Source organism: Oryctolagus cuniculus, chromosome 1 (assembly GCF_051225735.1).
Source record: "Oryctolagus cuniculus isolate XC-2025 breed Fujian yellow rabbit chromosome 1, ASM5122573v1, whole genome shotgun sequence".
NCBI lineage: Eukaryota > Metazoa > Chordata > Mammalia > Lagomorpha > Leporidae > Oryctolagus > Oryctolagus cuniculus.
The window spans coordinates 142,500,179-142,513,477 of NC_142867.1; the positions used below are offsets into that span (position 1 = coordinate 142,500,179).

A 13,299-nucleotide genomic window follows, 5' to 3' on the forward strand; every position below is an offset into this window, starting at 1 on the left:
GTGTGTGCTGCTCGGTCGCTTCAGAACCAGGAAGGAGCTCCGCACTACAGGCTAAAGGCAGTTACTTGGAACGGGGGTGCGGCCTGGAATCCGAGCGCACCCCACCGACGGGGCACAGGTCAGCTCCCTTCCCTCTCGCAGCCCGGGCCACCGTTAACCTGTCGTGCTCTGACTGTGCGTCGTGCAGGTGCGCACTCCTGGAGACCGATGGAGCCCCAGAAGTAGCAGCCGCTCTCCAAGTGTTCACGAGATGCTTCGTGGAAGCTCTGGAGGAAGACGAGCAGGTCTGTCGTCGCACGGCTTCCTCCTCCTGCCCGTCCCCTCTCCAGAAAGAGAGGTAGTTAGGCGGTCTGGGCCGATGGCCAGAAAAGAGGACTTTGTTGTCAGTAATTCTGATGGACTGCTTTGCTCACAAAGGAAGCGTCCAAATAAATGCCCAGCAAAGGTGAAGCCGTTTCAGGTGGAAATAACCAAGACAGTTTCTGTCTGCCTCGTGTGCTGGTGCTGCCACTGCCTCGGGTCTGCGGGCTCCGCCGGGCCCGCGCGGGTCAAGCTGGAGGGTGAGCTCTCCTGCCCCGTCCCAGGCCACGAGGGGCACCCTGGAGCCTCGAGGGGGGTGCTAAGCAGGAGACACCACCAACTACAAAACACGGGGCTTAACAAGTGGGTCTTATTTCTCCCAGACACCCACATGGGAGGTGCTAAGAGAACAGGGCACAGGAACGGCAGTGAGCAGGAGGTGCGTGCGAGGTGCCACAGGGAACCCGAGGATCCAGGGGCCCCTCAGCAGAGGCAGGCGGCAGCTGCCAGGGCTGCTGGCCCACTGCAGGGAGGCGCCCACCCTGGAGCATTCCCGCTGGCCTGTCTCCGCTGCCGCCGACCCAGTGCCCGCGTCTTCCCGGAAGGCCGTGGTGGGCTCCCCCGTGCTGCTGCCTGGAGTTGGCTGCTGAGAGCGGAGCTGCCTCCCCGCTGTGCCCAAGGCCTCTCAGACTTCAGCAGGTGTTTCTCCTTATTAGGGCAACAATACCCGTTGAGCATTTATGCCCCACCCCTCCTCTTGCCCTGCGGAAGTCAGCTAGACTAGCCGATGGCGCTGTCGGTGGTGCCCGCCTGGAGTTCAGGACGGAGCTCAGCTGGGAGGCACGGGCCGGCCCTCACGATTCTGTGGAGGCATAACCGCAGATGCCTTTTGTCCTCCCTGGCATTCTTGGTGTTCCCGGCTAGGAGCCGGCCCCGGCAGAGCTCGCCCTCGGGCTCCTGGCACACACCTAGCTCGGGCCGAGGAGGCTGGGGAGCGTTCTGTCCGCTAGCACTGGCTTGCCCGTTCCGTCCTCGGGCACTGTGGATCTGCACTAGGTGCACGGTTGCTCTTGATGGAGAGCAGTGCCCCCCGGGGAGCACGGGCAGGCGGTGGTGGCCCTCGTCCCCCCCTCACAGTGAGAAAGCCGCCAGCTCTTCCCTTTGCAGGGGGCTTCAGGTGTATCTGTGAGTCCGGTCGTCTTCCCACATTCCTGTGCGCCTGCCCCGCTGGGACGGGGGACGCGCTCACAAGGGTTTCTAGCTTACCAAAACGCACCAGACTGCACTTGGAGCCTTGCGCGTTGCGCCTTCCGGGTGTCTCGGTTTCCACGGAGTGCCTGAGCGCTCGGGCATGGGGCCCTGCAGCTCTCCGGCCTCGCGGCATGGGCACCGCTGCCCTCCGTGCCTCTGCTGTTGAGAACCGAGCTGGAATCCCTGCTCGGTGCCTTTCCCTGCAACACAAGATGCTGTGTGTAATTGGGTTCACGAGAGGTCAGGAATTCGTATAAAGACATCAAGAGCATGACTTTATTGTTCTTAAGTCCCAGAAGGTGACTTTAAACAGCTTCATCTTTCTGGAAAATATTTATAAGGTTATTGGAAGCATATTTAAAAAAAAAAAAACAGTTTAAAAACCTGAGCACGTTAGCATAGTGCATCTTTGGGGAAAAGGGTCCGTGATTTTGCATTTTTCCTTCCGAGACTCACGCTCCTGCTGCTTTGACTCTCCCCTGCTGCCGCAGCCGAAGTTTGCTCTCAAGACCTACTTTCCGTACGCGCCTCCAGCCCTGGCCGCGGCACTGCTGCAGCGCCCCAGAGGTGAGCTCGGGCCGGCTGTGCCAGTCTCGGTGATTTCTGGGGAGGAGCTCTGAGCAGTCACAGCCCTCCCCTCCCACCTCCGTGTCTGTCCCCGGGAGCAAAGAAGGGGGTTGTTGGTCTCAGGGTCTCCCATCCCGTGGGCTCTGGTAGGAGAATCTGCCTGACTGCAGCGCGATCACGTAGCAACAGAAGGGGAACAAGACACAGGCGCACGGCCCCCGCTGCAGGGTCGATGGCCTGCCCCCAGATAGCAGGCCCTGCTGTGCCGGCCAGCTCCGCCCAGGTGCCCGCAGCGGCCGAGCCCCGTCTGAGTCAGAGGAGCACGCTTGTTTGTTTTTCATTCTTTCTGCCTCATGCCACCTCGTTGCAGGACAGATAAAGTGATGGATGGAGCCAGGAATTTTAGGGGAAATTTCTCCTAAGCCAGCCAGGGGAAGGGTCTGAGAGAATTCAGTGGTATGCATGACCACAGGCGCCTTGCAGAGGCCGCGTCCCTCACCCCAAGGTTGCCGACCCGTGGACACCCTGTGCACTCCTGTTTGGGGGACACCTGAACAGGGAACAAGGCCGCTTCCCTAGAGTCTGGCACGCGGCACAGGCTGCACACCCAGCAGGAGTCTTGTCTGGCCAGGGAAGCAGAGGCCGGGTGAGAGGCAAAGTGCCAGCCACAGGTCATTTTTGGCCTTCTGTTTTCCTGAGACAGACGCGAGTGAGGGGATTCATCTGGGGAGAGCAGACAGTTCAGTTGCAGAATGTTTTCCACATTTCTCTTCCTTTGGCTGGAAGATGGAGGCTTTTGCCCAGCCATCACCCCTCTGACCCCAGCCTCTCAGATGCAAGAGGTGGGGTGGTGATGGCCGTGGTGGGGTTTGTGAAGGTCCCCCTGTGGGGACACAACAGGAGGACTTTAGTAACAAGGCAGGAGAGCCAGGGGCTGCCTGGGTGTAGAGCAGACCAGGGGCGCCCGCAGCCGGCCTACACAGAGCCATCCGAGTCCAGAAAACAGATTGGAGGTGTGATTCTGTACGCCTGGAAACCTGTGGTCAAGACCAGGGCACTCTGTGGACAGGCATGCAGCCTGTCCACCTTCCCCTGTGGGATTGCCTCGACTCCTGCCCCTGAGCCAACCAGCGGCGGCGCAGGCACGGAGGCTCCCGTGCTCGCCGCAGAGCCCCGCCTGCACCCCGAGAGTGTTCTGAGCAGTGCCGTCTTCTGCTCATCACGAGCTTATTATTTTGTGCCAGTTGTGAAATCCCGGAGGGCGCGAGACCTGAGCGTCCAGCAGCTGAACAAGACAATGAAGAATGCTTTGAGGCCGTGCGTTACGCTTCAGGCCACGTTCGGGGAGACCATGTGTGGCCCCTGCACCCCATGCGCCGTCGTCCCTGACCGCAGAATCTGTTGTCAGACGTGGCTTCCAACTGCACACATCTCTGCCTGCCCAGATGTGTTTTAAGACCTCGGGATAATTGTGACAGCAGAGAAACTAACTCAAGAAAAGACATCTGTATGAGGCCCCTGTATGTTCCCCCGGCCTCTTCATTACCGTAAACCTGACTCCATCGCACTCCTAGCAGGCTGTTGCTGCAGTCTCCGTGTGTTTTGAAACCCCCTGTTGTGAGTGAGGTCTGAGGGCAGGGCAGGTAGGAGCGCAGACACAGGGCAGCCAGGCACGGGCTGCGCCCCAGCTTAATGTGGGCATCTGGCCCCAGGCAGCACAGGGAGCCTGGCTGGGAAAGATGGAAGCAGTGGGTGGACCCCTGGACCAGGGGCAGGGCATTTCCCCAAGCTGCCAGGCCCAGCTGCAGATGGATCCCAGAAGGTGGGGCTCCGCCTCAGTGCCCCCTCCTTTCCCCTCCCCCTGCAGGTGCCCCAGAGGAACACTGGCGCCAGCTGCTGGAGCATGGATCTCAACTGCTCAGGCAGCTGATGGAAGACCAGACGCAGAGGTGAGCAACCCTGGCCATTCCTGGGCCACCTCACACGGGGTTTCCCTCGATCCTCATCTTCCCTTTGGGCAGGGCTGACAGGCAACAGCAATGTGGTCCCTGGCATGCGTGCACACACACACACACACATCTGCAGGTGTGCACCAGCACCAAGAGAGAAGTGGAGCAAGTGTGGCTGCAGGATGGCTTTGGGTGGGCAGAATCATTGTGCCAGCCATCATGTGAGTGCCACGAGGGAGACCCTTCTCAGTGATGCCTGAGTTTAGGAGAAAGATGCAGGCCTAACAATAGAGAAGAAAAAGGACCCCAGACAGAAGCACTGCCCACTGCTGGGAGCCCCGGGCCCTGCAGATTAGAAAGGGCACGCGGTCGTGTGCTCTGCCCCCTGCCTTTCCAGGCAAGGAGAGCGGGAGCTCCCCCACGGCAGGAAGGACTGTGGCGTGTTGGGTGTTAGCTCTGCAGTTACTTCACCCCAGTGTAAAGAATTTCTGACATTATGGTACTAGGTACTCTCTTACACATGATTTTTCTCAAAGCATTCCCGTTTAGGCTTTGTAACACAGCGCTCCTGGGCTTCCTGCTAGGCCAGCGTTTGGAGTGTGCATGATTTGCTGTTCCTTGTCCGGATCAGCCCTGCAGCCGGCTCCTGTGCTGCTTCTGCCACGTTTCCCCGGAGAGCTGTGTGGCCGCTTCCCCGAGCCCAGCCAGAGTACCCCGACGTGCCGTCTCTGTGAGGGGAGGGCGGACATACTCGGTCGCTCGCAGAAAAGAGAGAAGGCCCAGGCCTGTCTGGGCGGGTTGCAGGTGCTGGTGTGCAGGAGCAGGGAGAGGCAGGCAGAGCCTCTCCTCCCTCAGACACCCTTGTACCACCACCTGCAGCATGGCCAGGAACATGGGCTCTCCCTTCCCGGGACGAGGGATGGGGTGGGGGCACCCTCCCTTCCTCCCTTCCTCCCTTGCTTCCTCTGTCATCGTGCATGCTCAGTGTAATCACTCGTCCTCCGTGAAGTGAGGCCAGCGCTGAGGTGTGAATCCCAGAGGAGCACGCGAGCAGGTCCCTCAGAGACATTCCTGTTCCGGCTTGGCGCACTCCTGGCCCAGCCACGTGCTCTAGTCCAGGAGGAGGGTTCTCCTCTAACCGCTCTGTTTTCCCTGGGGGTCCTTACCTTGAGCAGATGGTGCCCTTTAACACATCCTGCAACTTTCAGTCCCCAGCGTGACGAGAAGAACCCTCGCCTTTCAGCGTTGATGCGTATGCGGTTACAGGCGAGAGTGCGTGGGCCATTCAGAACCCTCGTGGAAAATGGAGTTAGAAAATGAGTTTATTTTGATGCAGAAGTTTTTAGATGTGTGCATATGTGGCAAACACATAATAAAAAAAGCTGTGTACAGATCACAAATATTTTGCACCAAAATAAACTTCTACAATTCCATTTTTCTGTATATTTTTGGAAGTGCCCTCATATGATACACGGCACGTGCAGAATTAATTACTTTGCTGAAATATCAACCAGCACCATGCGTCTCTCCAGAAAGGAAACAGCACCTTTGTCCTGAGGGCAGAGCCCAGTCTGCTGGGCCCCACGGGGCCTCTGTGCGCACCCTCTGGCTCTGGAGCTACCTGGGTGGCGCCTTGGTGGCTGGGAGGCCCGATTTTCCTCCACAGTGCAGCTGTGCAGGCCATGCAGGAGCAGGGCCGTGCTGCAGGCTCTCGTCCTGCACTTTGGTTGGCCACGGGCCCAGGTCTTCCTCTCCCAAAGCCTGTGCTCCCTTCACGTACCGGGAGGTAAAGCTGCAAGTGTCTGAAATCTCGCGACACGCCGGGTCTTTCCGAGAGCTCTCCTTTTCACTGCGCCTTGCTGGGTTAGGAGTGGCCGCAGGCCGGCTTTCAGTCGAACGTGCGTGCTCTGTAAGCCATGTTTCAGTGGGTCAAGTACAATTTAACCTGAGCGCTCACACACGGTAAAGAACCTAAAGGCAAAAGCGGCCAGGCGGCCCCGCTGCCATGTGTCTTGGCTTTGTTCCAGGTCTCTCGGAGGACCCTTGGAGAGCTGGTTTTTGTTCACCCACTTTGGAGGATGGGCTGACATGGCGGCCGAGCACTTGCTGAGGTCAGAAGCTGAGCCCGCTGAGGCCGTCCTGTGGCTCCTGGCCTTCTACCACAGCCCCTGTGACGGGAGTCGGCAGAGGGCACAGACCACGGTAGGTAGCAGGTCCCCTGTGCGTGCCCAGGGCTGGGCGCTCTAGTGGCACAGGGAGGGACTCAGAGGGTTTGCCTGTCACTGACTCCCTAGGTATGTGAGCTGTGGCATTCATGCTGTCAGGTACGGCCACATGCAGAGGGCCTTGGAGATCAAGTACACGGGCCCGGGCTTACAGTCCACAGAGTAGGCTGGAGACAGGCGGCCGGGAGCACCGAGGAGGGAGGTACAGCCCCCTGTCCTGGGCTCCTCTGGTCTGACTCTGCTCAGGAATCCAGTCTGCCCCTGTTGACCACCGCACGGGCCCCGTCCTGGTCCTCCAGGGGATGCCACGCAGGCACGGACGGCTCCTCTGAAGAGCACTGTCCTGCGGCACAGCCTGGGTCTCTGGCCAGCCGGGGCTGCCTCCTGACGTACTGCTTCCTCAGAGCAGTCGACAGATGCTCACGTGACCAGCTGTGTGTAGACCCCTTACTCGAGCAGACACATGATGCTAACCACTGAGCTTCTGAAAAACGGCTTGGCCACTTCCTAAACACAGAGCAGGCACGTGCAGGGCCGGCATCTGTGGCAGAGACAGCCGTTCCGTGCAGAACACAGTGGTTCCTGGAGGCCGTGCTCGGAGCAAAGGCACTGGCACCTCCCTTGCGGACATCTGCTAGCTGGTTTTTCAAACTTAACTGTCAGTGCGTTTTGCTGATTTTAATATTGAAAGGGAACAGGTTTCATTATCATGTACAAGGCTTCTATTTGGTTTGTATTTTCTGTCTGTATGTTTCGTTTGCTTAAAGGCTTGCATGGCAGGGGAAAGGAAAAATATTTGGATTTTTAAAAGTTGAAATTTGGTGATTATTTGGGATCAGAAACAAAACTTTTTTTTAATGTAAATATTCCTTGTTTATTTGAAAGTCAGAGGGGAGAGACAGGAGAGAGAGCGAGGTCTTCATCCACTGGTTTACTTCCCAGATGGCCACAACGGCCAGAGCTGTGCCAGGCTGAAGCCAGGAGCCAGGAGCTTCATCCAGATCTTCCATGTGGGTGCAGGGGCCCAAACACTTGGGCCGTCTCCCGCTGTTTTGTCCCAGGCCATTAGCAGGGAGCTGGATTGGAAGTAGAGCGGCCGGGACACAAACAGGTGTCCATATGGGATACCGGCATTGCAGGCAGCAGCTTTACCTGCTATGCCACGACACTGGCCCCAAAACATTTCTTAGAAATTATCATAATCTACATATATATTTGAAGATTGCTATTTGATTAAGAAGAAAAATTTGTTTCTTCCCTTTAAAAACCACATGGAACTAATTAGGGAAAGCCCTGGTTTATGTCTTTCGTCTTATTTTTAACAATACTAATCATGAAGTTGACGCACTTGTGATTTCTGAAGCCCTTCTGTGTGGATTTCCTATCTGCCTCTGTGTAAACAGAGTTGCTAGGTGTGTGTTAAATTCCACACTGACACAGACACTGACAGAGAGAGATTCACTTTGGAAGTATAGAGAAATAAACTGTCCAATAAGATTTACTTTCTAGAAAGTTCCTCATTAGCTAATGTTTATTTATATAAAACTCATGTGGTAGTTCTTATTCAGGAAATGCTTAGGCATCTTGGATAAAAATGGGTTAACCTGTTCAGCATAGCTTGGTGCCATCTGTCCATTACTTCTCAGCTCTTCTGCAGAGTAGCCATCTGCCTTGTGAGTGGAGCCAGCCTTCGTATTAGTGATTTCAAACCCCTCCTCCCCAGCATCTGACCGGGCAAGCGTGTATGTGACGTCCTGGGGGGAGGGGCTGTCCTAGTTCACCCAGTAGATCTCTCGCTCCCCTGGATTTTATGAGCCTGGATGCCTTGATGTTCTGGCGGGTGACTTGAGAAACAGAACGTGAACTGTTAAAGCAGGGTTGTTGAGAGTGCTATGAACCCTGACGGCATCCATGCCCATGCTGCACGGAAAAGGCAGGATTCAGTCAGGCTCGTCCCTTAGCTCCCCTGGTGCTCTGGCTGTCCTGGGAGTGCAAACAGGAAGGCCAAGAACACACGTGTCCTGACAACTGTGTGAAGATTGGCCCTCTCCCTGCCTACAACCTCCTGTGCCTGCCAGTGTTCACTGAACTGGATCATGATGAAAACCAGAAACAGTCTATGTGTAGATATACCCTTTGCTTTTTTTTAAAGATTTGCTTATTTTATTTGAAAGGCAGAGTTAGAGAGAGAGAGAAACATCCACTGGTTCACTCCCCAAATGGCCAGCGCGGGGCCAGTCCAAAGCCAGGAGCCAAGAGCCTCTTCTGGGTTTCCCATATGGGTACAGGAACCCAAGCACTTGGGCCATCTTCCCATGCTTTCCCAGGCACATTAGCAGGGAGCTAGATGGGAAGTGGAGTAGCCCTCTTATGGGATGGCAGCACCGCAGGCAGTGGCTTAACCGGCTACACCACTATGCTGCTCCCTTATATGCTCTTTTTAAAAAATATTTATTTATTTATTTGAAATTCAGAGTTACACAGAGAGAGGAAAGGCAGAAAGAGAGAGAGAGAGAGAGAGAGGTCTTCCATCCACTGGTTCACTCCCCAATTGGCTACAATGGCTGGAGCTGTGGCGATCCAAAGCCAAGATCTTCCGGGTCTCCCACACGGTACAGGGGCCCAAGGGCTTGGGCCATCTTCCACTGCTTTCCCAGGCCATAGCAGAGAGCTGGATTGGAAGTGGAGCAGCCAGGTCTCGAACTAGCACCCATATGGGATGCTGGTGCTTCAGGCCAAGGCGTTAACCCACTGTGCCACAGCACCGGCCCCCCTTATATACTCTTAAGACTTAGTTAGGTAAGGGTTCATATTTTTACTTCTAGGAATTAACCTGAGGGAAAAAGGATCCATAAAAATACTCATGTACAAGAATGTTTGTCACAGTGTTGTTTATGCACTGCACAAATGGGAAATGGCCTAAACTTGCAATAGTAAGACTGTTGGCTAAATTGTGCTAGATCCTACCATGGGGTAGCATTCTACCAAGAAAACCATGTTACTGAAGAACATGTTTTACAGAAACAGTAAACTGTTTACAGTATATTGGGAAGAGAAAAGTGTAAGACACAGAACATTGTATGTGAGGGGTCTTCAAAAAGTTCATGGAAAATACATACTTCAAAAAAACTACGCATGGATGGATCTCAAAAGTTTAGTACCACAGTAGTCTGATCTTTTAATTTCATTTTTCCATGAGCTTTTTGGAGTGCCCCGATAGTGTGTGTGGTTTGCTCTCAGTGCACAGAAAAAAGGACAAGAAGGGGTAGCTGTCTGATGTGGCAGTCAGGACCCCTGCATCCCATATCAGAATGCACCCCAGCTCCTACCTGGGGCTGCACGCTGGTGCAGACCCGGGCAGTCAGCAGTGATGGCTCCTGTGGGAGACCTGGATTGAACTCAGCTCCTGGCTTGGCCCAGCCTAACCTGGCTGTTATGGGCATACGGGGAGTGAACCAGTGGGAAGGAGAATACTCTGGTTTGTTTTCTCTCTCTCTCTCTCTCTCTCTGTGCCTTTCAAATAAATAAATGAAAATTATGTTCAAAAAGAAAAAAGGCAAAAAGGATATAAAGCTAGTTATCTACAGTGGATGGTAGAGTTATATAGATCATTAACATTTTTCTTGTGAGCACAGAAAGATTTATAACTCAAGTTTAAAAAATACTGTTTTAAAAACTGAAAGCAAGCTTCTCTTTGTCCTGTGAAACTCAGAGCACGTTTAGTTGTCGGCATGTCAAGTCAGAGTCTTTGCACTTGGAAGGCATTTGAGGGGAAGGCCCGTCTGGGACAAAATAGGAAAAGCAGAAAGATCAGAGGAGCTTCCAAAGAAGGAAGACAAGCAAGGCTTCGTGAGCGCTGGCTGTGGGCAGAGGGCAGAAGCCAGTGGAGAAGGAAGTGGATGTAAAGGCTTAGCCTCCCAGACCCTGCCGTCTCTGCAGACAGCCGTGGGCTCCCGTAGATAGCATCAGCTGAGTGTAGCCTGGGCCCAGCCGAGAGGGTGGCCCGGCCTGTGGGAACGCTGCTGTGCTCCGTGGAAGAGCCCCCTGGTGCAGTTTCTCACGGTCTCGTGTTGTGGTCCGAGGCGCTCACACAACACTCCTAGTGTACTGCAGCTTATGACAGACTGCATTGAATTGAGGCCTCAACTTCCAGGGAAAAAAACCCACTCTCAGCAAATCCATAAAATCGGTCATGGGAATTCACAGAAGAGGCCCAAGGACTCTCTCACAGACGGTGGTGCGTAGCTGCCCGTGAGTTCCGTGCCGCACTCTGGGCCCTGGCTTTCAGTGTTTGCCCTTTTCCAAGTCACAACTTGATGCACCATTCTTGTAGCAAGCAGAGTCTCGGCATGAAATAAATATTTTTTATGCAGAAACAACCCACAGACGTAAAACAATTGCTGTTATTATGTGGATTCCATAGACGCGTGACCTCTGCTTGGGCTTTAAACATGTGCGAACAGACTGTTCCAGTGTCCCAAACAAAACAAGTGTGTGTGTGTCCCCAAAGATGGCAGAAGGCAAAAGGCAGACCTGCATTCTTATCAGACACTGGCGCAGCGGAGGTCTGGCTGCACGGGGCTGTAATTGATTTGTGGCTGCGATAGGGAGGCGAGCCTTCAAGGAGCCTTTTGTTCTTTTCCCACCATATAAAAAATCTGACTACAGTCTGCTGAGGACTTTTCTCCATTTCCTTTCATACAAAAAAAAAAAAAAAAAGGTCAGTTCCTGGCATGGCGCCCTGGCTGCTTGGTGAGCAAGACGAAAGAAAGTCAGGAAATTTCCATTACGCCCATTTGGGTTGTGTGGAGCAGAGCGCGCGCGCCACGGCCGCCGCTCCCTGGCCAGCCTCGGCGCCGGTCCTGTCCTGGGCGTGCACAGAGGCACTGAGTACATCCTAGAAGCACGCAAGTCCTGCCCCTGCCCGATCCGAGTCTGAGGAATTTCATTTCCCAGGTGGAGGTGAAGGCGGCGCTCGGCCGCCTCCAGCAGCTGTCCCGAAGCACCACCCTCTCGGCCAGGGACCTGCAGGCGGCTGCCGGGCTGGGCGGGGCTGCAGAGCCTCGTCCAGCCGCCTGCCCAGCGCTCCTCAGGTGCCTCCTGCTGAACTTCCTGCTCTGGGCTCCTGCAGGCCGCACGGTAGCGCGGGAAGCCGTCGCCCTGGTGAGTCTCCCTCTTCCCCGGTCCCCGTCCTGAACACTCCAGGTCAGAGGGGCAGGGGCCAGTTAATCTGTCCGAGGGCCTGGCCCGTGAACAGCGTGTGTCCCTGGATGCTGCCCCAACACCAGCGAAGGGACGCTGAGGCTGACAGCAGGGATGGCCCCCAGCCTAACACGTTGCCCGCAACACCTTCCTCCACAGACGGCAAAACAGGCTGCAGAATGAAGTGCCGCCTGTCAGGGCCCACAGGAAGGGCTAGGTCTCGCGTGCCCCACACGGGGCAGTGCCCCCTCAGCCTCAGCATGAGGTTCTCGCCAGCTCTGGGCCCACAGTCACCGTGCCCGCGAACCTCCAAGACTGAAGTAAACCGCGGTTTTCCTAAGTGGCTGTGGGAGAATCTTCCTGCTCGGAGCCAGCGGTCCCTACTCAGCACAGACCACACTCGTGCTGCGTGCACGTCCCGCTGTCCTGCGCCGGCAGCACCTCCGGCCAGCAGGCGCTCCTGTGTGGCGCTGCTCACCTGAGCCTCACCTGCAGCGCTCTGAGAGCCCGGTCCGCTCCACTGCCTGCCTGAGCCGCTCCAGCTGCAAAGAACACAGACGATGAACCCGGGAAAGGCAGGCAGGCCAGTACTTCTCCTCAGGCTCTGGCCTCCCAGCAGGAGGGGCGGGCCCCCGCGGCCCCCGGGCTGAGCAATGACAGCACCTCTGAGTGCCGTCCCACAGATGTTTTGAAATGAGAAGACTCTGCCGTGGTGGGCACAACAGCAGGCAGAGGGCAGCCAGACACAGAGACAGCTGGGAGGATCCTGTGTATGCAGCCCCAGCCTCTCTCCCAGCTCCCCTCACTCCCAGCACCTCCCCTGCAAACATCCAAGAAGAACCCTGAGCTGCCAGGGTGGGACAGTGCTTGGCCAGGGCCTTGGGCCTCACCACGCTCACAACCCTGGCTGGCCCCGGCACGGCTGTGATGGCAGCTCAGGACCTGTGCAGGGCCACCACCCTGCTCTCTGCCTGGCATGGCACCCAGCTGTGGGAGTTGTGCTGGCTTTCTGAAGGAGAGGGGCCCGCCCTGCAGGGCCCACGTGGAGCTGACCGCTCGTGCCATCACCACTGCAGGCAGCTCCCACTCCAGCCTCCCGTGGCCTTCCTGTGGCAGCACAGGCCACGGTCTGGGCTCTCAGCATCAGAGGAGCCCCCGTGGGCACCGCGGGCTGTTCTCTAGCTTGGCCTTCAGGGCTCCTCAGCACGCAGACCTCAGAGGCCCTGCCTTCATGGAGCCCCTGCCGCTCACTGAGCAGTGCTCCGGCTCCTCCTGGCTCCTGCTGCTGGCCAAGGCCAGCAAGGACGGGCCCTGCCTGGCGTCGGCCAAGCCAGTGAGGATGGACCCTGCCCGGGCCAAGTTGAGCCTCTGCAGGGGGCACCGCCAAACCACGCGGTCTCTGAGCGGCACATGAGCTCCTGTAAGGTGTCTGAGGCAGGCTTGCATTGTGTCGTCCTCGAAGGACAGATGGTGTCCACAGCACCCGTGCCTGACTGCCGGGCACAGCCCCGGAGAGAGCACGCAGGCTCCCGGGCCATCACCAACGCTGTTGTCCTGTGCCCAGCTTGTGGGCTAGGGCAGTGAAGGCGGACGCTGCCCCTTGTCACCTGTCCTTAGCCCCCAGGTCCCTGCTGCCACGTACTCAGTATTGGGACGACAGTGTGTCCCTTTGCGGTGTCAGAAGGTAGAGGCCCAGGGACAGCAAGTGCCTGGTTGCACTGGCCTAGTCCCAAGAAGACCAGGGCAGCTGGTCAGCCTACCAGAGGGCCCAACGCAGAGGTCAAGAGGAAGCTGACCGTGGGCTG

At 56.5% G+C, this 13,299-nt stretch overlaps 2 protein-coding genes across 9 annotated transcripts in view; one reads left to right on the forward strand and one right to left on the reverse strand.

Moving 5' to 3' along the window:
• FANCC (FA complementation group C) overlaps positions 1–13,299 on the forward strand; it is a 250,334-nt gene that overhangs the window by 232,062 nt on the left and 4,973 nt on the right. For all 7 annotated transcript variants that reach the window (XM_008257648.5, XM_070049801.2, XM_070049814.2 and 4 more), the window contains 5 exons: positions 188–284; positions 2,043–2,118; positions 3,986–4,067; positions 6,095–6,269; positions 11,249–11,455. In XM_008257648.5, coding sequence (XP_008255870.3) covers positions 188–284; positions 2,043–2,118; positions 3,986–4,067; positions 6,095–6,269; positions 11,249–11,455 — 637 coding nt within the window. The remainder of the gene's footprint in view (positions 1–187; positions 285–2,042; positions 2,119–3,985; positions 4,068–6,094; positions 6,270–11,248; positions 11,456–13,299) is intronic.
• The window catches only part of AOPEP (aminopeptidase O (putative)), a 406,706-nt gene that overhangs the window by 1,886 nt on the left and 391,521 nt on the right, over positions 1–13,299 (reverse strand). Inside the window, exon 17 of one of the 2 annotated variants that reach the window (XR_011379142.2) lies at positions 1,577–1,751. The gene's annotated coding sequence lies outside the window, so the exon portion shown is untranslated. Of the gene's footprint in view, positions 1–1,566; positions 1,752–13,299 lie in introns of both variants that reach the window. The other variant, XR_011379141.2, reaches the window with a different exon arrangement.